Source organism: Pectinophora gossypiella, chromosome 25 (assembly GCF_024362695.1).
Source record: "Pectinophora gossypiella chromosome 25, ilPecGoss1.1, whole genome shotgun sequence".
NCBI lineage: Eukaryota > Metazoa > Arthropoda > Insecta > Lepidoptera > Gelechiidae > Pectinophora > Pectinophora gossypiella.
In genome coordinates, this window is record NC_065428.1 from 10416823 (window position 1) to 10441348 (window position 24526).

Below are 24526 nucleotides of genomic sequence, written 5' to 3' on the forward strand. Positions count from 1 at the left end.
AATGTTTTCCTTCATCGCTGAGCACGTGATAATCATTTATGATCAAAACATGTATTCGAAAACAAATTCGACAATCATAAAGAGCTTATATATATCCCACTGTTGGACACAGACATCAAATTGCATAAGCTCACGAAAATGTCCCAATTGGGGTAGTCAGAGGTACCCATCGCGAGATAAACTAAGTACGCACACCTTATCGAGCTTTCTGTTAGACCAACGTGATAGGTGGTGATCCGTATCGCCGTCGGTAATAGCACAGGCCTCCCTTCTATCAACCAAAGGAGTGACGGGCTTCCACGGACATAAGGTCACACCTATTTCCAATTAGGGTAGGTAAAGCATTAACGACTGCTGATGCAGCCGGGACCAGCGGCTTAACGTGCCTTCCGAAGCACGGAGGAGCTCGAGATGAAAACTTTTTTTTGTGGTCACCCATCCTATGACCGGCCTTTGCGAAAGTTGCTTAATTTCAACAATCGCAGACCGAGCGCGTTTACCGCTGCGCCACCAAGCTCCTTGTACCAGACTTGTACAAATGAGTTATTATTTTATCTTAAGTGCAGTTTTCACTAACACAGTTAGCTCGACCATAAAAGACGGCGATACGGCTCACCTATCACGTTGGCGGGTATTTAGTTCATCTTGCAATGGTACCTCTGACTACCCCAATTGGATTGTAGTCGTGAGCTTGTGGTATGCACATCACAACATTGTTATTGAAATCATTTTACCACCTTTTTTGTATTCTATGTGTTCTCGCAAATAAATTGATTTGATTTGATTTGATTTATGATATCAAAAGTGTGGCAACCCTGAGTAAATTCACTGCAACGCTGTAGGCAGCCATCGCGCTGTAAAAGCCGAAATATTCATATCAGCGCATATTTTATGCATCGCCAACGTTGACTAGTTATTATGGGTGCTAGATAGATGTAGTTCTTCTATCGTATGGCCTGTGTGATCAACCTTATCAACCCTGGCATCAAAGAAATTTATCTAAAAAAGCAATATTGCTATTTGACATTCGTTTGCATTGCGCACTTACTTTTATATGCGCAAATGTCAAATTGCAATATTAAAAACACCTCTATCAACCCGCAGTGGAGCAGCGTGGTGGAGCATGGTCCGATTCATTAAATTGAGGCCTGTGCCCAGCAGTGGGGGCGAATATAGGCTGTTTATGTTATGGTAAACTTAACAATTATGACTGAATCAAAATACGTAATTTCCTTTCAATGAAAGTATTAATTCGATTCATAACCAGTTATCCGAAAAATTCAGAGGGTAAAGGGAATTTCATGTTTGACTGCATTTTCACTTCATTTTAAACAGACGAAGGTAATTTTCTGTAACAACATTTTATTTCACGGAATTCCTGTTGCCGCGTGGTTTACTTTCACAAATGATTATCACGTGCTCAGTGGTAAAGGAAAACATAGAACCCACATTCCCGAGAAATGCATTTTCAGAGGTATGTGACCTAACCGTATTGGGCTGGTTTTCCCTTCGCGGGTTGGAAGGTCAGACAGGCAGTCGCTCCTGTAAAAAACCGGACCTGTCAAATCTTCAGGTTAGTTAAGCGGACCCTGTGGGAAACGGGATAATGATAGGGAGATGATTATGTGTTTTATTTTAAATTATACGTAGATTCGTTTGTAATTAGTAGTGTTGTGGGAAATCAAAATATTATTACTATTATTATTTTCGTATTTCTATGTCCTTTGTATATGTTGTTGTGCAATAAAGTATTATTGATTGATTGATTAATAATACCTATTGAAACGACCTTTTTATCTTCGAAATCTCTTATCCGGTATAACATTTAAAACAGGCCTGAGGGTGCCCAGTTGGGCGCTAACCTCGGCTCAGATTAGTTTTGAAACAATCAATCGACCCTAGTTAGCCGATAGCGATAAGCGCTGAAAGTTGTCGACCATCCCAGCGGAGTCGGTATCGGGGTCCTGAAGTATCTGTCGCTAGCTGATTGTCCGCCTTTATGGCAAGAGTATTCCGGTCACCAGGTTACTCAGTGAAAAAATATACATGTCACCTAATGTCAATCCCATCTCAACTGCCTCCGTTGTCCAATGGTTGAGCGTTGGGCTCACGATCCGGAGTTCCTGGGTTCGATTCCCGGTGGGGACATATCACAAAAAATACTTTGTGATCCCTAGTTTGGTTAGGACATACATGCTGATCACCTGATTGTCCGAAAGTAAGACGATCCGTGCTTCGGAAGGCACGTTAAGCCGTTGGTCCCGGTTACTACTTACTGATGTAAGTACGTAGTCGTTATATGAGTCAGGGGCCTTTGGCGGCTCAATAGTAACACTGACACCAGGGTTGATGAGGTTGGTAATTCACCTGACAACCCACACGATAAAAGAAGAAGAACAGTCAATCCCATAGGTACATTTTGTAACACTGTTGATGTCATAATCCTTTTTAAACTGGCTAACCAGTAGAAAACAAAAGATAATCAACTTTTCCTACCTCTATAAATTCTTGTACCGGCCTGAAAATAACCTAAAAACCAGTAGCAACTTCCAACAAAAGGCTACACAGGGTGTCCTTTAGTTCGTCAAGCGTTCAGGTGCGTTCCGCTCACTGGTTTGATTTACGCCCGCGTCGGGCTACAAATCACCACACCCTTTATAGTGCGAGTGAGTTATAGACACCCTGTTGTGGAGGAGGGCAGTGAGTCCGCTCTGTGAGTGAATTGAGTTGATTGGGTCATGGTATCAAGTAGGAAAATGGTAAAATTCATACTCCTTTTAATTATGTTTAAAGAAGTTTTAATTTTAAAATAAAATAAGAAATATAATTGATTATTCATTGTTTTAAGTTTACGCGGTTATTATCATAATTAAAACACATAATAACGGGTTCTTACCACGTTCAAAGTAGGGATATGAGACTCCCCATATTTCGACACTGTTGCAAGTACCATGATGAGATATGTCTGCCCGTAGAAAATTATGGATCTACCTACTCCACTCCAATCTTATCAGTCATCCCGTGCTCATGGCACTTGCAACAGTGTCGAAATATCGGGAGTCTCATATCCCTACTTTAAACGCGGTAAGAACCCGTTATTATGTGTTTTAATTATATAATTGATTTATCTTAAATGCGGTTTGCACTAACACAGTTGGTTTTACCATTATAGACGGCGATACGGCTCAGCACCTATTAGGATGGTGTTAACAGAAAGCTCGGTATCGTGTGGGTACTTACTTCATCTTGCGATGGCTGTACCTCTGTCTACCCCAACGGGATAGATGGCATTAACTATTTGGCCGGATAAATGGGGAACCGCAGCTCAGGGTGTCGTCTCAGAGGATTACATCTGAAAGTTTTAATCTACCCACTAAGGTCGATAGCGATAAGCGCTGAATGAGGGAAATCGTCGACCACGCCGGCGTGGACGATATCGGGGTCCTGGTGGGTTAAAATGGTCACATCGAAGCAATTCATCTAAGAAAGCAATATTCCTATTTGACATTTGTTTGTATTGCGCACTTACTTTTACATGCGCAAATGTCAAATTGCAATATTGCTTTTTAGATGAATATAATTGCTTCGATGTGGCGTTTTGAACCCCCTTTTGGTCACCTCTAGTGCTAGAGAAATAACTCAATTGAGCGCGAACCTCGGCTAAGGGCGTCATTTAAGAGGATTACCATTGAAAGTATTAATCGACCTACTAGGGTCCATAGCGATAAGCGCCGAATGAGGGAAATCGTCGACCACGCCAGGGAGGTTGTTATCTGGGTCCTGGAGTGTTTTATCGCGAGATTGGCCATCTCTATAGCTAAAGTAATCGGATTGATTTCATCACCGATTTTGGCGGGTTACTCATAAATATTGCAAGATTGGGAGTTGAATCGTTTTAACAGATCTCGAGAATCAATCAGTTCTGCCCACCACTGTGCGGGCAGTGAGCGTGACCAGCCAACTGGCGGAGTGGCGGTCAGATGCAGGCAGCGAGGTTTGATAGAGATTCAGATACAGTTAATTCTGCCAATGTACATTACACACGCTATATTCCTTAGTAATGAAAGTAAATGATCATTACGTTTCCAAAATAATCAAAATTTGTATTAAAAGCCAAACAAAACCAATACCTCAGTGTGTCTGTGGGAGTAGGTCGCTTAAAACACAGTTAAATTATAGCTAGGCGATTCTTAGAATAATAAAGATTTTTTTGGAGCTACTTTTCCCCGGCTATACAGGCTGAGAGAAGCTGCGGTAGTTTTAGGCGGATAACACGTTCGACAAAAAAGCCGATTTTTCAATTAACAGGAGGAGAAGCATAAAAACAATAATCTTAACATAACACAACATAAGCTCACGACTATATCCCAATTGGGGTAGTCAGAGGTACATCTATCACAAGATGAAATAATCACCCACACCTCACTGAGGTTTCTGTTAGACCAACGTGATAGGTGAGCCGTATCGCCGTCTATAATGGTCGAACCTACTGTGTTATATATGTATGTATGTAGCAAAGTTCGAAAATTAAAAAGAACTCTTACTTGTGTTATGAATCAAGTTAACTGCACAACTTGGCCGTACTAACACCTGTCGTAGATTAAACTTGGCTAACTATAATATATTAACAGCATGTTGGCAAGATGGTGCTTTAGTTAGGGGCTTACTACCCCCATTGTGCTATGGATAAACAGCTTAATTGTGTTATTTAGCTGGCGAGAAGTGAATATTTATACTATACACCTCTGCTTACCCCTTCAGGGATACAGGCGTGATGCTATGTTGTAATTTTTTATTATCAGTGGACTAGCACTAATAACGTAACACAACATAAGTTCATAGGCATACGGCCTCCGTGGTCCAGTGGTTGAGCGTTAGGCTGACGATCCGGAGGTTCCGGGTTCGAATCCCGTTGGGGAAATATCCGGGGGCCGGCTCCCAATGACTCATCTTTATTGCACAAACGGGAAAATATAAAATAAAAAATAATGATAACGAGTTATTAATGTAATAACTCATTTGTCTTAAGTCAGTAAGAATACGTGATACCCCTGTTCGGAGAATGTAAGTCACGCGACTTGCATCGCAGTGATACAGGTTCGAATGCCGGTTCGGGGTATTAAACACTGAATTTAATTTTATGAATTTTAATTAATGATCTGTGTCATTGATATAACATAATTTCCGAGACAGCTGGGCTTCATATAAATCAAATCAAATCAATTTACTTACGAGAACACATAGAATACAAAAAAGTGGTAAAATAATTCACATAACAATGTTGTGATATGTTCGGCCTGCATGCAGGCGTACAAACATTTTGGGTGTACAAATATACCTACATTAAAAATAATAATAACAAAGCATCCATCTATTCATGTACCCTTTTCAAAAGCAAGTAAAGAGTATTTCTATTTCTTAAAGAAATGGTATATTGAAAATAAAATTATTAAAAATTATACTTATTATTAAAAAAAAAATTGAAACTTATAAAAATTCATTCGGTGGTATGGAGCCGGAGCCGGGATTCAAACCTGTGACACTAAGTACCCACGTACTTAGTTCATCCGATGATAGTACCTCTGACTACCCCAATTGGGATAAAGTCGTGAGCTTATGTTAGGACGATAAACAGCTGAACGCGTTCTACGCTATTCACACAAAGTACTTTAAACATTTTATATCGCAAGGAACAATACAGTTAATATATATCACAATAAGTCTTCTCTCTGCAGTAGTATAAAACACAATAGATATATATGAGCTGCCAAAATGGTGCGGTTTTAACGACAGCACTGCAAAGGAGGAAGCCATAAAGTTGCGTATGACTCATTCGTTCTCGGCTACACTGAGGATTGGCTAGACAAATAAGCTTGCCAAAACATCTGCATATATGTGGGAGGGAGCGGAGAAAAACACTCAAGCCCAATTCCCACTGTTTATTTTTAAAGTTTTACCACAAAATGCACACACAATATATTTTTTGAGTAATTCTTCACAAAATATTTGTAATACCACGCGCACACACTTTCGCCATCTTTTTTAATCTCCCGTCCCTTTCACTCCTTACCTCTCACACTTCCGCTATATTCAGTTCCTTCCGTCTTCGCTCGTATCTTCCCTCCTTCTCGTACACCTGTACCTCGCATATCCTGTTTCTCTGTCTTTCAATTCCGTCTCATTCCTTCTCCTTTATCTTACCATCACCTTACTCTCTTACACCTCAAACACCTACACACACTCATACCCCACATTCGGCCGTCCTGACCACCAGTCTGTCCTCAGACTGCAGACTTCAGGATGTATTCATCACCTTACATTCTGTCATTTTCCGTCATACCACATCATCAAGTTACATCTTATCTTATCATCTTATATGTATCTATTAATTATGTTTATATAAAAAAAATATGAAATGAATTTGTTTACTCTACCATACAAAAATATTGACACTCTAGTATTAGGTTTAATTATAAGTATAGCCTTAATTATCCAGAGTTTAAAACAACAAGTAACACTTTGTATATTCATTATGTAGGCATAGTATTGTAACTCTTAGTTAAATATAAATAGGTTTAAGTTTGTAAGTTGCAGAATCTTAAAACATAGTTTAACTTTTAGTTATTAGTAAGTAAATATAGGTAAGTAAGTAACATCTTAAAGCTTATTTGTACTATTTTAGGTTACACAACTTAATATAAAACATAAGTCATACTTTCAGTTTTTTACTCCTAATAGATTAAAGAAGAACGCAGGTAAGTTACAACATAGTATTTTTTTTTTATTCTTATAGTTTACTTATACAGATTTTTACTTCTTACTTTATGAAACAACTTATGATTTTATGAATTAAATGTTATAAACATGTAAACAATTGTTTTTATTTTAATACAATCTTAAAGTGATAGGTGCTCTTCCTAATATGCTTCACATCCATTCATCTTTCATCATAACATGCAAAGAAAAATGAAATAATAAAAAAAAATGAGAGAAAATTCTTCTTCCCTGTAAATAAGTAATATATATAATTATATACCTTTGATATAGATGTTGTTAATCTTCTGGCCATTTCTTCATATTGTCAGCAGAGGATGATGTTCTTTTGGAGCCCTCTGTGCTGTCATTTACCTTCTCTACATCATAGCGGTCATTCCTCTTCACTTTGGTAACCTTGTAGGGTCCTAGAAATTTTGGTTTCAGCTTCATTCCGCTTCCAAATTGTGTTCTTTTGATGGCTACGAAGTCTCCAACTTTGTATTTATTACTTTCTTCTCTGTTTCTATTGTAATTTCGTTTATTTTCTTCCTGTATTTTCTGTATTTGTTCTTTAGCTTTTCTACGTAATTCCTGTCTTTCTTCTATAAAGTTGTCTCTTTCTTCTTGCTGTAGTAACTCATATATTCGGTCATCTTTACCAGTTCTCATTTTTGATCCTGTTAGTAGTTGGAATGGAGTGGTGCTGATGCTTCTATGGTGTGTGCTGTTTATTGCTCTTTGTACTCTGCTCACATGCTTGTACCATAAGCTTGGATCTTCAATGCATAATTTTGTGAGAACAGATATCAATGTTCTGTGAACACGTTCTACTTGTCCATTTCCGCGTGGAATGCCTGTGGTGATTAGTACATGCTCTATACCTTCATCTTTACAATACTGTGTAAAGTCATTGCTCGTAAAAGCACTTCCGCGGTCTGTAATAAATCTTGCTGGATTCCCGAATGTTTGTTGATGTATCTTCAATTTATCTATTGTCTCTTTTGCAGTCACGCCTTTGGTCGGAAATAACCACACAAACTTTGTAAAGCCGTCAATGACTGTCAATATATTATTATACTGTTTCTTGGTCTCAGTCATGGGCCCAATATGGTCAAGATGTATAGTACTTAATGGTGTCTCTCCTTTGTCTATTGGGTTAAGAAATCCTTCCTTCTTGTTCTTCCTTGTTGCTAGTAAGCATGGTATACATGTAGCTATGTAGTTCTGTACTTTTACTTCCAAGTTCTTTATGTAGTAGCTTTTACTGATAAGTTCTATTGTCTTCTTTACTGCGAAATGTCCATTTGAGTGTGCCTTCTCTATTATACCTGTTTCCATGGCCATTGGTACTACTAATAGCTTCTCTGTACCCTTGTAGAGTAATCCATCTTGTAAACTATAATCTTCATATGGTTTATCTTTTAAAATAGCACAAATCGCCTTTATTCCTTCATCTGTCTCTTGAGCTTTTCTTAAGCTTTCATGCAGGTTATTCAGCAGGCCTACAAAAGGGTTGCGGCTGAGTGCATCTACATGCTGCATCTTCTTTCCCGCTCTGTGCTCAATAATGAAGTCAAATTCCTGTAAGAATAAAGCCCATCTGGCTACTCTAGCCGTTAAATCCTTTTTCTGTAATGTCATCTTGAACGCTTGACAATCCGTGATAATTCTGAACCTTATTCCATGTAGATAATGTCTGAATCTTTTTACTGCTTCGATAACAGCCAATGTTTCTAGTTCATAACTACTATATTTCTTCTCATAATCATTAGTCTTCTTGCTCATGTAGTACACTGGATGTATATCTCCATGTTCATCTTTTTGCATCAAAATAGCACCATACGCCAAGCTGGAGGCATCTGTATGTACTTCTGTCTCATATTTTTGGTTATATATCTTCAAAACTGGGTCATCTGTTAGCTTCTGTTTTAGTGTATTGAATGAAACTCTTTCTCTTTCTTCAAATTCGAATTTTGAATCTTTTCTTAACAAATTGGTAAGTGGACTTGCAATGAATGCGAAGTTTGGTATATACTTCCTGAAATATGATGCTAGGCCCACAAAGCTATGTAATTGTTTGAGTGTCTTAGGCTCTGGGAACTTGGCCACAGCTTCTATTTTGTCCTGTGATGGTCTCACTTCTCCATTTTCAATTCTGTGTCCCAGGAAGTTGATGTTCGTCATAAGTAGGCTAGCTTTTTTCCAATTTATTTGCAATCCATAATTGGCTGCCGTCTGAAGTGTCATCTGTAGTCTTTGCAAACCCTCCTCTTCATCTTTTGCTGTAATAATAATATCATCAATGTAAACAATCATCCAACCTCTTGTAAGACATTACAATGTGGACGCCTTATAGATGTTGTCTTAAAATGAGATATTAGTTTCCCAGGGCGTGGAAATAGGCACCGAACTCAGAGAATAGGGGGAGAATAAGATTAAAATGTTGGGCGCCGTATAGAAGATCCCCTCCTATTACAAACAAAGCCAAGGTATTGGAAATAATAAAGATTTCACTTTTAACAAAGGTATAATTGATTCAACAATTTCACAATAAAACAATATGAAGTCAGTCGGTTACAAACCATCCTAATGTAAATTAAGAAATAAATCTATTACTATAACATGGTATCTTAACTTAGTATTATACCTAAACAACTAGGTTTTATCCCTCTGAGGATAAGTAAAGTGTCAGGACGGCAGGTCCTGACATAAGGCATGGAGTATGTATTGAGGATAAATACTCCATGTATTAGTTGAATAACGCATTGAGAGAATGGCACTATCCATAATAAGTTAAATTAATCATGAAGAAGAGATATCTAGATGTTATCCAGAGATTTTAACACCAAACTGGAATTATGTACATTCATGACCGCAGCAGGAACTGACCCTGACGGTAAAAGTAGATAATGAACACAAATGGTAGTCATGGCTGGGGAGCTAGACCCTGAAGGAAGACCTTGAAGTTGATTTTTGAAGTTAGTCTTTACAGTTGATCATTCTGGTAGAACTTTAACACTGGACTCGGCCGGTGGACTTTGACCCCTGTAACAAAATGACATGTTACAGCTCTGTCAACCCCGTTACGACGCGGAATTAAAGGTAAAAACACTCACCACATCACGTGGGACGATATTATAACAGCATTCCCCCTAGTCGATGGACTAAACCATTGTTTTTATACTGAAAGAAAGAACGTGAGGTTAGGTCATTGTCATGAACATATGTAGCTCATAATTGCCAACGTTCCACGATAATAACCATCTAAACACTCACCAGAAGACTTCACCATCCTTCCATCATAATATATGTGGCTTATACACCACTTTAAAGAAATAATCGCGACGGGACTAAATTGCCATCGTCATCGCGTAAACGAAATGTCAAACGAACATAACTTTTTCCCGGCGCGTAGGCACACACCTGTATGCCATACAGCCAAGTGGGAAGTGTAAAAAAAAACGTGTTACAGTTCCGTTTTAGTTGAGGAAGAAAAATTTTATTTAAAAATTTAAAATTTTTAAATAAAATTTTTCGCTACACTCTAGTAACGAAAGAGAAATAACAAGCGACTCCTGATGAGTTAACTTGTTATGAACGTACATTTACCTTACAAAGGTAAAAGAATGGAAAGAAACAAACATGATCACCATGTATCAATCTTGAAAACACATCTCATGTAGCCCAAGGGAAAAAGGATGAGTACATTACGCACTAGCCTCGTGCTTACCTGAGTTAAAATTTGGGATTCTCCCAAGAAAACACATTGCACATAGGCAACATATGTTTGAATCAAATCAAAGAAACACCCTGGTGGTGTCAGACGACAACTCAAAGAATTAAATCTAACACTGCTTAACCTTAAATGAACATACAAATATCTTGAACATAGTCAAGTTAAAGGAAGACCTACCTAACTTTTAAATTTAAAATAACAGACTAAACCTTATGCATACGTTTTACTTAGTCATGGCCATGACACTAAACTTATTCCAAGTAAAAACTATTTAAGTACTTAAAAAAAACTTAATCTATTTTCTTTTTTACATATAAGAGTGAATATCCTTGGCGTCATTTGGGTGACAATCAAACACACACCAAATGCATAAACAAGGCCTACGGATATTACTCGAACGAGGGAAACCTCATCAAATGGATCATCTTCCTATAGGGATGACCACTTAACAGGTAATGTCCTTGAACACAACTTTGAAAGTGAGAGAAGACCTAAACTTCCTCACTAGGACCTCGAACAACAAGATCTTTAATGTGGAAGGAACCCAAAGGTTTACCTTCTAAGGTTTTCAATGAATAAACTACATTACCTAGCTTTTTATGCACTACACATTTTTCAAACTTAGGGGCTAGTTTAGCAGAAAAGTGCTTGGGAGCGCTGGACAAAGGAAAACATCTTTTATAAATAATTTGACCTTCCCGCAATTCCAAAGGACGCTTCCTAAGATTATAATATTTTACATTGTGTTGATATGCCTTTTTAAGGTGACATTCAACTTTCTTGAAGACTTCAGCCATACGCGGCAACCGAGAAGCAAAAGTTTGGGTATCTACTACTATGGTAGACCCATCACAAGGTGAAGAATCTTGTGTATAAGTAGCACCATCGATGACCATCTCTCTACCATGATTTAGATAAAAAGCAGTATATTTTGTACTTTCGTGGACCGAAGTATTGAGCGCACACTGGATTTCCTGAATGTTCTGATCCCATTTACGATGATCAGAACGCACGAGGGAAGCAATGGCACGAACAATATCACGATTCACGCGTTCAGTTTGATTACACTGGGGATGGTATCGAGGATTATAGAATATATGAGGTACTCCGAATGAAGTTAAAGAATCTCTAAATTCTTTAGAAGTGAATTGAGGACCGTTGTCGGTATACAGGATACGACATACGCCATGGACTAGAAAAACATGTTTCTCAAGACATTTCACAATGGCCTTAGAAGTTGCACTACGCAAAGGGAATAAAAGGACATACTTACTGAAATAATCAGAGACCACGAATAAGTATTGATTGCGAGAATAAGAAGAAGGGAAAGGACCTAATATATCGCATGATATAGCCTCCCAAGGTTTAGTAACTTGACGGGGGTTACCCATCAGACCAGGCCTAGCAGTATTGACCGGCTTGTATGAACGACATACCTCACAATTGTCAACATATGATTTTACATCTTTAAATAAAGAAGGCCAGAAATAAATGGAAGAAATTTTCTTGTGGGTCTTAGCCACACCGAAATGACCGGAAGAAGGCTCATCATGATATTTTCGAAGAACTTCTACATATTTTTCACGGGGAACAACGATTTTCCAATCGTGTTGAGAAATAAGATGATATTTATTTTTAGATAAACGACATAGTTTACCATTTACTACCGAGAAATTAGGATAACGACGAGGATTTTTAGTACAACCGTTAAAGACTTCAATATACCAAGGATCAGAAATAGTGTAGGGATCGATCTCAATTGAGCCAATCTTGATTCTAGACAAAGTATCAGGTATCACATGTTCTTTACCTTTCCTGTGAATTATATCAAAATCGAACTGACTCAAACGACATGCCCATCTATTTAGACGACCACTCGGATTACTAAGATTCTGAAACCACTGCAACGAGGCATGATCGGTTATAATATAACATTTGCTACCCTCAACATAAGGACGGTATAACTCCAGAGAATAAATCACAGCTAACAGTTCTCTTTCTGTCGCTGAGTAATTGATTTCTTGGGCGTTTAATGTTCTGCTACTATAAGCGATAGGGTGATCAATACCATCGACCCTTTGAGTTAAAACAGCACCAATAGCAAACGAGGAAGCATCCGTATGGATGTAAAATGGCTGAGAGAAATCAGGACATTGTAGAATAGGTGACGAGATAAGAGCAGATTTAAGTTGGGTGAAAGCTTCTTCAGCTTCCGGAGACCATGTAAAAGGTACCTTCTTACTAGTAAGTCGAGACAAAGGTCTAGCAACATGAGAGAAATTTTGGATAAAACGACGGTACCAACCCGCCATTCCCAAGAAACGTTTAACTGACTTCGCGTCAGTTGGCGTTGGAAAATTTGCAATAACATCTACTTTAGAAGGATCGGTCCTAAGACCATATCGATCAACTACGAAACCGAGATATTTAAGTTCAGATCGACAGAAAAATGACTTTTTCACGTTAATAGTGAGATTAGCGAATCTTAGTTTTTCATAAACCGCCTTTAGAATTTTCACGTGTTCTTCAAAAGAACTGGTACAGATAATGATGTCGTCAATGAAACAAAACACTTTGTTATCAAATTGAGAGGAGAAAAGATTATCCATTAGCCTTTGCATAGTAGCGGAGGCTCCTACAAGACCAAAACACATGACCTTGTAATGAAATAGCCCACGGCCAGGAACCGTGAAAGCTGTTTTCTCTTTCGAAGAAGTAGAGAGAGGAATCTGATGATACGCAGCACTCAAGTCAAGAGAAGTTAAGTATTTAGCATCGCGAAGATTGTCCATGATATAATTAATATATGGCAGTGGATAGGCATCAGGTTTTGACACTGAATTTAACCTTCTACTATCTAAACACAGACGAATATCACCATTGGCTTTAGGTACCATGGTTACTGGAGAATTCCAAGGAGAGAAAGATGGTTCAACAATATCATGTTGGAGCATTCGGTTTAACTCACCGTCTAGAAGTTTAAGTTTTTCAGGACTAATACGATAATATTTTTGTTTTATGGGTTTCGCATCGCCTGTTTCTATAACATGTTCTATTAAATGAGTACGACCAAGGCCGACTAACTCTGAATCAATATTTGAGAAAAGTTGTTTAACGTTAACAATTTCTTGTTTTTGAAAATCCGAAAGAGAATCTAAATTGCGCAAGCCATTTTCTTTGACACTTGCTACATTGTATAAATCGACAGGCTCTATTGCAGGTAGACACGCCAGAACTTCTGGGGCTAAGTTAAATGATTTCCAGAAATTAATTCCGAAATGTAATGGAAGTTTGATTTCGGGTTGAATGTAAAATTGAATGAGCTTAACCTCATTGTTATATTCAATAGGAATATCCATGTAAAATTGGCAAATGTATTCGTGACCACTCGCCACTTTCAAAAATACAGGGGACTTTAAATTACGCAATGGGATACCAAGATTTTTAAAGAATTTATGAGCATTGTTTCCTAAAATAGAACAAGCGGCTCCACAGTCGAGTAGACCAGAAATTTTAATACCATAGACTTTAACAGTTAAATAAGGGCGAAAGTCTTTAGAATTAGGATTAAATATCGCCTCCCTGCAGGATTCAGATCCCAGAGAGACTAAGCAATCTAGTTTTTTGAATTAGAATGAGGATTACAATTTGGGCAAAGAGGAGTCTTTACCCCCTTCTTACCACATTTAAAACAAACTACTTCCTTAGATGCATTACACCGATTTGTGGAATGATTCGTTCCACCACAGCGAAAGCAAGTCGAAGAACGATTAACAGAAGCGACAGGAATGTTTTTAGAAAAATCCCTAGAGGATTTAGGTTTGCATTTAAAGTTGAAATCCGGAGCTACGGAATTTTTAGAGAAATTTGGTTCTATAAAGTTGTCAATCCTATGTTTTGACAATTCCAAACGTTTACCTATCTGTTGTAATTGTTGGATGGTAGTGACATCAATCATCCGAATTTCCCTACTATATTCCGGACGAATATTCCGCAAGATGATGTCGAGTTTATCGCTCTCAGAAAGATCTTTACTCAAACGAGACATCATACCTAGTATGATAGACAAATATATGACAATGGATTCATCCTTCGCTTGTGTTCGCGAACGAATCTCTTCAAGAAGACGAAAGTCGTAGTCAGGTAAATCAAAATCTGATTTCAAAGCAGAAACCAGTTCACTATAGTTAGAAAAACGACATTTGTTGGCGCGATACCAGCATAAAGCGGGACCATCCACCAAGTCAGTAAAACCAGTGTAGATATCATCAACACGAATGTTCCGTGCCGAACACAGCTCCTCCAAGCGAGCCAGGAAAGCGCGAACACAGGAATCACCCTTAAATTTCAAATTCAACGAGTTGAGGTTATATTTCTTTTCATGAGAAATAATAGTTTTATATTTGTTAATACACGACGGACGGTTTAATTCATGCTCGGAATCTGAAGATGAATCGGAAGTGGTATCATTATTGGCCAATGATAACAATAAAGAAGTTTTCAATTTTTCAAGGTCATCGGCCGGACGTTCTATGCGAGACAACCGCAAAAGCAAATACTGAGCACGGCCAAGAATACGCTGATGGGCCGAAGGAGATTTGTCAGGACTCGATAAACAAGAGATGATTTCATTTATTTTTGATGTTAAAGTTTTATGTTCATCATCAAGATCACACTCAAAACCCTCAGATGGTACAACTATACTGCCGCGACGGGCTTGTTTACAAGTTTGTCGAAATAATTTTCGTAATTGCTCAACAGTATTATCCCGGTCAACCTTTACATTCCGAATAGAAAGTTCATGAATAAGTTCATCTTTCAACAAGAAGTTAATATTAGCATTGAATTCCGCCATTCTGAGTAAACAAAGTAAGAACAGTATACCAGATAAGTGAAGAAGAAATATGGTTATGACACTAATGTATGTGAATATAGTTATAGTACTCTAAGTACTAACAAAATGTAATGGAGAAAAAATAAATTATAAGTAACACCCCTATTGAGTACTTATCTACATGCTACTATGGTCCTATGTATCAAATTTATGAATACTATGTTCCTATGTAACCACTGACAAATAAAATAAGATAAAAACCCACAGATTATTACTATGTCTATGTAAGAACCTCTATGTGCTCTGAGTCACTATGTTTATAATCATATAAATTACTAGAAAAAGGAATTGTGTCACTATAGTCCTATGTGATATTAAAAGTATATGACTATGGCCCTATGTAAACTAACTCAGCTAAAATAAGAAAAATAAATCTGAGAGATACTATGGTCCTGTCAATAAAATTATCACTAAGTCCCTATGCAACAACAACTGGAGATATGCTAAATTTCAAGTTTAAACCATACCTACTTATAAATAGAAAAGTAAAGTCATAAATGTGTACCTATTAAAAGAAAACACACCCTATTTGCTATAAAGTTACACCATGTGCTTATAACTAGGTTATGTTACAAAGAACAAAGAAAGTGAAATACCTACTAATTTCCAACCTTGCTTTTCTGAGCCAAACGTTGGGCGCTTACTGTAATACATTAAATGTTGGGGTGTGAGTTGCCCCTATAGATGTTGTCTTAAAATGAGATATTAGTTTCCCAGGGCGTGGAAATAGGCACCGAACTCAGAGAATAGGGGGAGAATAAGATTAAAATGTTGGGCGCCGTATAGAAGATCCCCTCCTATTACAAACAAAGCCAAGGTATTGGAAATAATAAAGATTTCACTTTTAACAAAGGTATAATTGATTCAACAATTTCACAATAAAACAATATGAAGTCAGTCGGTTACAAACCATCCTAATGTAAATTAAGAAATAAATCTATTACTATAACATGGTATCTTAACTTAGTATTATACCTAAACAACTAGGTTTTATCCCTCTGAGGATAAGTAAAGTGTCAGGACGGCAGGTCCTGACATAAGGCATGGAGTATGTATTGAGGATAAATACTCCATGTATTAGTTGAATAACGCATTGAGAGAATGGCACTATCCATAATAAGTTAAATTAATCATGAAGAAGAGATATCTAGATGTTATCCAGAGATTTTAACACCAAACTGGAATTATGTACATTCATGACCGCAGCAGGAACTGACCCTGACGGTAAAAGTAGATAATGAACACAAATGGTAGTCATGGCTGGGGAGCTAGACCCTGAAGGAAGACCTTGAAGTTGATTTTTGAAGTTAGTCTTTACAGTTGATCATTCTGGTAGAACTTTAACACTGGACTCGGCCGGTGGACTTTGACCCCTGTAACAAAATGACATGTTACAGCTCTGTCAACCCCGTTACGACGCGGAATTAAAGGTAAAAACACTCACCACATCACGTGGGACGATATTATAACAGCATTCCCCCTAGTCGATGGACTAAACCATTGTTTTTATACTGAAAGAAAGAACGTGAGGTTAGGTCATTGTCATGAACATATGTAGCTCATAATTGCCAACGTTCCACGATAATAACCATCTAAACACTCACCAGAAGACTTCACCATCCTTCCATCATAATATATGTGGCTTATACACCACTTTAAAGAAATAATCGCGACGGGACTAAATTGCCATCGTCATCGCGTAAACGAAATGTCAAACGAACATAACTTTTTCCCGGCGCGTAGGCACACACCTGTATGCCATACAGCCAAGTGGGAAGTGTAAAAAAAAACGTGTTACACTCTTGTTATATATTCTCTGAATATGACAGATATAAACCTCATAAAATAGCTTGGGCAAATAGATAAGCCAAAAGGAGCCCTTGTGAATTCGTATTGACCATTGTGGGTCACAAATGATGTGTACTTTATCGACTCTTCACTCACTGGTAGATGGAAAAATCCATTCTTCAGATCTAGACAAGTAAACACTTTGGCATCAGATAATTTATCTATACAGTCGTCAATAAGTGGAAGGGGAAATTCATCTTTCACTATCTTTGTATTTAACTTTCTATAATCAATACACACTCTTGCTGTCCCATCTTTTTTCCTAGCAACTGTCACTGGACTACAATACTCTGAATGACTCACCTGTACTATTCCACTTCTTTTCCACTCATTTACCTGATCTTCTACTTCTTGTTGTTCCTTCAGAGATAACCGTCGTGGCCGTTGAACTACTGGAACTTCGTCTTTGAGCACAATCTTCATCTTGATAGGTGACTCGTAGATCTGATGTGGTTGGTAGTTTTGCACTAACTGCTGGACTTCTTTTCTTACCTCGGTGTTCTTGATGTGACCTGTGGAACAAAGATTATTCACCTCATCCTCATTCTCTTTACACAACAAACTACACATCCACTCTTCATCTTTCGGCATAAACCACACTGAGCACCTATTTATAACTGTAGTTACTGTCCTTAAAAAGTCATTTCCTAGTATGATTTCGAATGGCATGCACTCTTTTGTCACTTCGTAGAACTTTACGTTGTAGTATTTTCTTCCATCTATGATAATTTCACATGTAATTGCGCTGTTTGCCTTCACTTTGTAGTTTCCAAGTCCTGATAATGTTAAACTTGTATTTATCCGCTTTCCGGTCGAAAATCCCGCACTAATCTCTTCACTGATTATATTTATATCGCTTCCGCTATCCACAAGACAGTTTTCATAACATTTTCCTTGAATTTCAATTGTCTTCAACAACTTTTTCTTCATATTATCGTGTAAATCGTGTTTGTTTACATTTGTTCCGGTGGAATCGCCATTTTTTCCGTCATAACCTGTTATCTGTGACTTGACCTTGAGTAACATTGGGCTGCTAACTTCATTGGTCGATATTTGACCATCTGTTTCTATCTTCGTTTTGTATTCTGATGAATGAATCTCGGAATGAATCGTGTATGTTGAATCGTGTTGAACTTCGTGAGTGTCCTCGTTGGAAGCAGCGCCCTCATACTGCAAATTGAAGTAACTTTGCTTCAGTGGCTGTCTCGGACGTTTTCGCCAATCTTCATGCGGCCGATGTTTGCCGAAGTTATCCGATGTTTGATAAGTCGTCGTATGCGGTTTTTCTCTCTCCGATGAATGAATTCCTGTTGTTGGCAATGATGTCTTCGCCTCCATTTTGTTTTCTGGGCACTCTGGAGCAATATGACCGAACTTATTACATCTGAAGCACTTAACACCTTGCTGGCGATACGGACATTGTTCTGATAAATGATTATATTTTCCACAGCTGTAACATCTTACTTTTTGCGCTTGACAATGTTGATATCTGTCGGTCTTGATAAATGACGTCGTTTTTTCTTTTCGTTGTTTCTTGATGTTTTCTTTATATTGTTCATAAATCTTGAGTTTTTCCTTTAATTCCGAGTAGGTAGTGATACCATATAGCATAAGCTTATTTGTTTCCAAGTCTTGTATGCCTTCGATTATATATTTGATAGCTACATAATCCGGCATTCTTCCGCGTTTACCGAGTTCACGCATGATGAAAACATATTCCAGATACGACTCATCTACACGTTTTTTGCGTGCAGACATAACTTCGTGTGCCGTCTTCTGGTCCATCACGTCTGGAAATTCCTTCGTTATGGCAGTCTTTAATTCGTTCCAGCTTCTGAACGTGCTTTCGGAGCGTAACCATAACGCTGCCGTTCCTGTTAGAGATCGCCTGGCGAAGAGGAGTGTTTGTAGAGGACTCCACTCGCATATCTCCGCGTGGTCTTCAACGTCTTGTACCCATTTGGTCACTGGGTATATTTTGTCAACCCCGTCGAAATTAGGGATAACGCCGTATGAAAGTTGTAGCAGAGCATCGCCGCTGCCATCGCCGTCGTAATCGTCTTCATATTTCGTCTTCTCCTTTGTCGTCGTGGCCATACCGCGTGGCATGTCGCGTCGTTAGTCTTGAATGTGTCGCACCGCGTGGTTGAAATCCGTTTTCCGTTGGACGAGCCCCCAAAAATGTGGGAGGGAGCGGAGAAAAACACTCAAGCCCAATTCCCACTGTTTATTTTTAAAGTTTTACCACAAAATGCACACACAATATATTTTTTGAGTAATTCTTCACAAAATATTTGTAATACCACGCGCACACACTTTCGCCATCTTTTTTAATCTCCCGTCCCTTTCACTCCTTACCTCTCACACTTCCGCTATATTCAGTTCCTTCCGTCTTCGCTCGTATCTTCCCTCCTTCTCGTACACCTGTACCTCGCATATCCTGTTTCTCTGTCTTTCAATTCCGTCTCATTCCTTCTCCTTTATCTTACCATCACCTTACTCTCTTACACCTCAAACACCTACACACACTCATACCCCACATATATGTAGTTTATGGTGCAAGTTTGTTAAAAGAACTATGGCATACAGTCATGAGCAATATAATGTACCCGCTTTAGGACTCTGTCGCACTAACATTAGCAATGTCCATTAAAATATATATAAAGCTCCCAAAGTACTTAAGAGATGAAACTAAAACTAATTTATTTATAAAAAGTCTAAAAACAATACTAATTAAAAAGAGTTATTATACTGTAGACGAATTTTTATATGATAAGTTTTAATTTAAATACACACTTCCTCTCTTCCCTTCAACGTGGCTGTGCCCTACAGGGTCCATGTTTTAGTTACTACGCCTATGTAACGCCCCATTATACGACATGGAATGCAATCATTAATTGAGGATTGAGAATTGAACATATTTGACATTTAGTGAGACTTGCAGTTCAATTTGTCAAAAAAGTTAATGTGACATGGTACCAAAGTGTATGTACATATTAATGCTCGTGACCGTACATACAATTCGTTTAAAAACCGGTCAAAAGCGAGTATAATTATAATCCTATAGTAACACTATCATCTTCAAAACGTCCCTCAACTAAAAAGCATGTCCTCCAGCTGCTACTGCCGCCTCCTACTGGACTTACTGAACTGACTCAGTTGAGCGTTAGGCTCACTATCCGGATGTCCCAAGTTCTAATCTCGGTGGGGACTAACCACAAAAAAATCACAAAAATGGCCTCTGGTTTGGTTAGGATATTGCAGGCTGATCACCTGATTGTCAAAAGTAAGATGATCCGTGCTTCGGAAGGCCTAAGCTGTTGGTTCCGGGTACTGCTTACTGATGTAAGTAAGTAGTCGTTACATGAGCATTGTCAGGAGCCTTTGACGGGACAAAGTAATAACCCTGATACCAGGGTTGATGAGGTTGGTAATTCACCCCACAACCCATACGATAGAAAAAGAAGAAATGGTTTTCCTCTTTCCATCCGCCCCGCAGTACTCTGTGCGAGTGGGATGGCGCTCAGAGTAGTTCATTTTAAAGCCGTAGGACTCCTGTCCTGCGCTTCTGAATAGCACTGACAGTTACTGCTGCCCTCTGTCAGGTTCTAGGTTACAATCTCTGTGACTAGACCTTTCCATCGTGCATTGCTGTACCGCTGGTTTCCATTTAAGGCTCTCATTGACTAATGACGACATCATTTAACGTCTTCAATCGCAGCCACAAAACCAAAGACCACCAAAACTTACAAATGTCTCCGTAGATTCATTACATCAACATATCATCGCTCTTTCCCCTAGCAGGGTAGACAGGCCTCAACACCTGTTACAAATTAAACTTAAACTTGCAAACAGCAATATATCACGCACCTTAGTACGGTTCGCAGGAGAAGTTTGGAGTTTGGGTTAAGTTTTGATTTTATAGGATAAATAAGTTAGATAGATACATTTTTTTTTTTACTTAGATTGTATAAAAGATAAAGAGGTCGTAAATTAGACAAAATTGTATTTTTTTTTGTATTAGTAGATATTGACTCAACGATTGCAGAATAAATAAATGCAGGACGGATGGGGCAAGTCACAGGGACTGTAACCTGAAACCTGGCAGAGGGCAGCAGTAACTGTCAGTACTATTCAGAGGCGGAGGACAGGAGTCCTAGTATGACTTTGTAATAGACTACTCTGGGCGCCATCCCACTTGCGTCAGACGGAGTACTGCGGGGCGGAACGCAAGAGGGAAACCACTGCCCTATTTTTCCCTAAAAAAGTAGCATTAATGCTACGCCGACAAGAGCGTGGCTCTTAAATTGATGATGATGAGATATTGACTAAAAATACTAGTATAAATATAGCAAGTCGTTGACTCAAAGATGTGCCGTTAACTCTGATCCTATCTTTCTGCCTACGTAATAAAGCTCTTTTTCTTTACTTTCGCGCCTTTTTACAGCCGGGAATATTCTCGGAGACGCCACATTACGTCATAGGTAGTGGAAAGAGCATTATTATGCACTCGAAGCTGGACAAATGCTATATACAGAGTGTTTGGTTAATTAGTGTTAAGTATGCTGGGGCGGAAAGGTTCTAGAATGGCGACCACGTGTCGGACGACGCTCAGTGGGTAGGCCCGCTACAAGGTGGACAGACGATCTGGTGAAGGTCCCAGGAAGCCGCTGGATGCGGGCAGCGCAGGACCGATCGTCGTGGAGATCCTTGGGGGAGGCCTATGCCCAGCAGTGGGCGTCATACGGCTGATGATGATGATGCTGAATAAATATTTTTTCTTTCTTTCCCTCTTTTTTTCTGTTAGTGACATCGTAAGGAATACTAAAACGGATGAATCAGACCATGATTCTGTAACATAATTCATGTATTTTTTAAATTATTTTCAATTCTATACTTTTGCGATGGAAAATTCCACTTGATATTAACTCAGAATCATGGTCTGATAATTGAATATCCCTCAAAGTTTTCGTTACGATGTCGCTAATAGCGTGTATAATAAAAAAAAGTTTTCTATTTATCCTCGTCCTCGGTGTGGTGTTTGGTGACGTATTTATTTCACCTGAGAATGTACCTATGACTATCCCAACTGGCATATAGTCTACAGAGATGACAATAATATACGTTTTGATGTATCTGCCGTCGTTACTCCATGCTGATTTATGCGGCCCGGGGGCGCCACCCGAAACTACTGTCATTAGTCAAAGCATCGGTTTTTTGCACCCCTTTGCGCCCAGTGTAAGTGATCGCCATACTTTGTGGTGGCTGGACTTTGACGGAACTAATGCAAAGTGCATTACATTCGTCAAAGTGTAAAAGTCAAATGTGCATGTTTGTGCGCTTGTGTCTTTGTTTGTGTGTGTGTATGTGTATATAGCATCTGTGAACGCTGGACTGTGCTTTCGGCAGACAGATAGTTATGAAACTAAAAGCATCAACCGGTAAAATTTTGTCTAAGCATATTAGTATTTAGATAGAGTGTATTTTTATATGCACAAGTATTCCCATGCTGCACTATCCCGCTATATTACATAATATTCAATATCTCCTATACTCAAAGATTGCCTGGAAGAGATTGCTACTTAGCAATAAGGCCGCCTATTGTACTAATTCTATTTCTTTTTTGTTTTGTATTTTGTTTTTTCCTGTTTGTGCAATAAAGTATTTGTTATGTTATAAACAGACAAAACTCCCAACACAACATAGCCATAGAATGAAGAATAATACTACGCATAGAACGGCAACTCCCCGCTCCCCACCAGCGTCTGAGCTAAGGTTAACCTCACCCCCCTCGAACATAGTTTAGACTTGAATCGTATGAGATTTTGATTTGAGAGTTTACTGCCATTATCCGGGAAAAATCGTGGAAACCACGTGATATCAATTATCTATTATCCTATCATGAATACAAACTACATTCAAACTTATAAGTCGAATTCAGTGGTTAAGAATCCGAGCCGGGAATCAAACCCGCGATGTACTATAAAAAAATTTCGGACTGAGACTGGAAACTTATTGCACTGAAATTCAAAATGAACATAACATCAAAAGCAATAACATAATTTGAATACTGAAACATTATCGAACCAGAATTGATTTAATTAATTAATGCAACATGATTTGACAATACACAACTAGTGGTACGTATTACATAGTGTATTGTAAAACGGCCATGTACACAAAACTTAATTAAAACTGGAAGTAATCAACGAAAACAACGAAAAATGGTTAATTGACAACTTTTGTGCTGTAATGAGATGGCTAACGGGGATGTACGAATGCTAGTGGATGGAGCCGCCTTCGTGGTCCAGTGCTTGAGCGTTGGTCTCACGATTCGGAGGTTTTGGGTTCAAATCTCGGTGAGGACTTAATACAAAAATCACCTCGGGATCCCTAGTATGAATACTGATCACCCAATTGTCCGAAAGTAAGATGATCCGTGTTTCGGAAGGCACGTTAAGCCGTTGATCCTGGTTACTACTTACTGATGTAAGTATGTAATCTTTACATGAATCACGTCAGGGGCCTTTAGTGGCTCAATAATAACCCTGACACCAGGGTTTATAAGGTTAGCAATCCACCTCATATAGATAGAAGATTGGACTTACAGCCCACAAGAACGCGATATATCATCTGACAAAAATGTAAACGCCTGAGATGATGAATTACACTTATTAGTTTTTTGTTCACTCGCACTCCAGCGCAGAAGCCCTCTCCACCTCGCCAGGTACATCCGTGGCTTGTCGTGATGGTAATAATTAAAGAGGATGCGTCAGTTATTTCAGTATGTGTTCCGATTGTGATTGTTGCTGGTAATGAGGTGGTGTGTTCCCGTCTGTACATACATACACATATAACCTCACGCCTATTTCCCACCGGGGTAAGCAGAGACTATAGAATTCCATTCTTCGATCCTGACACACTTCACTTGTTTCCTCCACATTCATCAATCGCTTCATACACGCTAGTTCAGAGTAGATCGTACTAAACCTTTTCTCATCAAGGACATCTCCAATTTATCCATCTAAGAAAGCAATGTTGCAATTTAACATTTGCGCATATATAAAAGTAAGAACGATCTATGTTTTTTCTTTTTTAAATTTTATTTTCAATTATTGTTCTTTTTAATTTGCTAACTTTAGTTTATACTTTTTATTATCAGTGTTGTGTGCGTCTATAATTGGCAGGCACACCGGAACTGCTGTTGATGTACCATAAGAAATAAATAAATAAATAAAGAACGCAATGCAAACAAATGTCAAATAGCAAAATTGGTTTCTTAGATGAATTGC

At 38.5% G+C, this 24526-nt stretch overlaps 2 protein-coding genes across 16 annotated transcripts in view; both read right to left on the bottom strand.

The window, feature by feature from the left end:
* LOC126378017 (hemicentin-1) overlaps positions 1–24526 on the bottom strand; it is a 663470-nt gene that overhangs the window by 458164 nt on the left and 180780 nt on the right. The gene's annotated exons all lie outside the window — the stretch shown is intronic.
* LOC126378086 (uncharacterized) lies at positions 8794–19774 on the bottom strand. Its single transcript, XM_050026235.1, has 2 exons — positions 17538–19774; positions 8794–9038 (listed from the first exon to the last, which is right to left on the bottom strand). Exons 1-2 carry the CDS (start codon positions 19341–19343, stop codon positions 9000–9002), a joined length of 1845 nt encoding a protein of 614 aa, XP_049882192.1. The 5' UTR covers positions 19344–19774; the 3' UTR covers positions 8794–8999.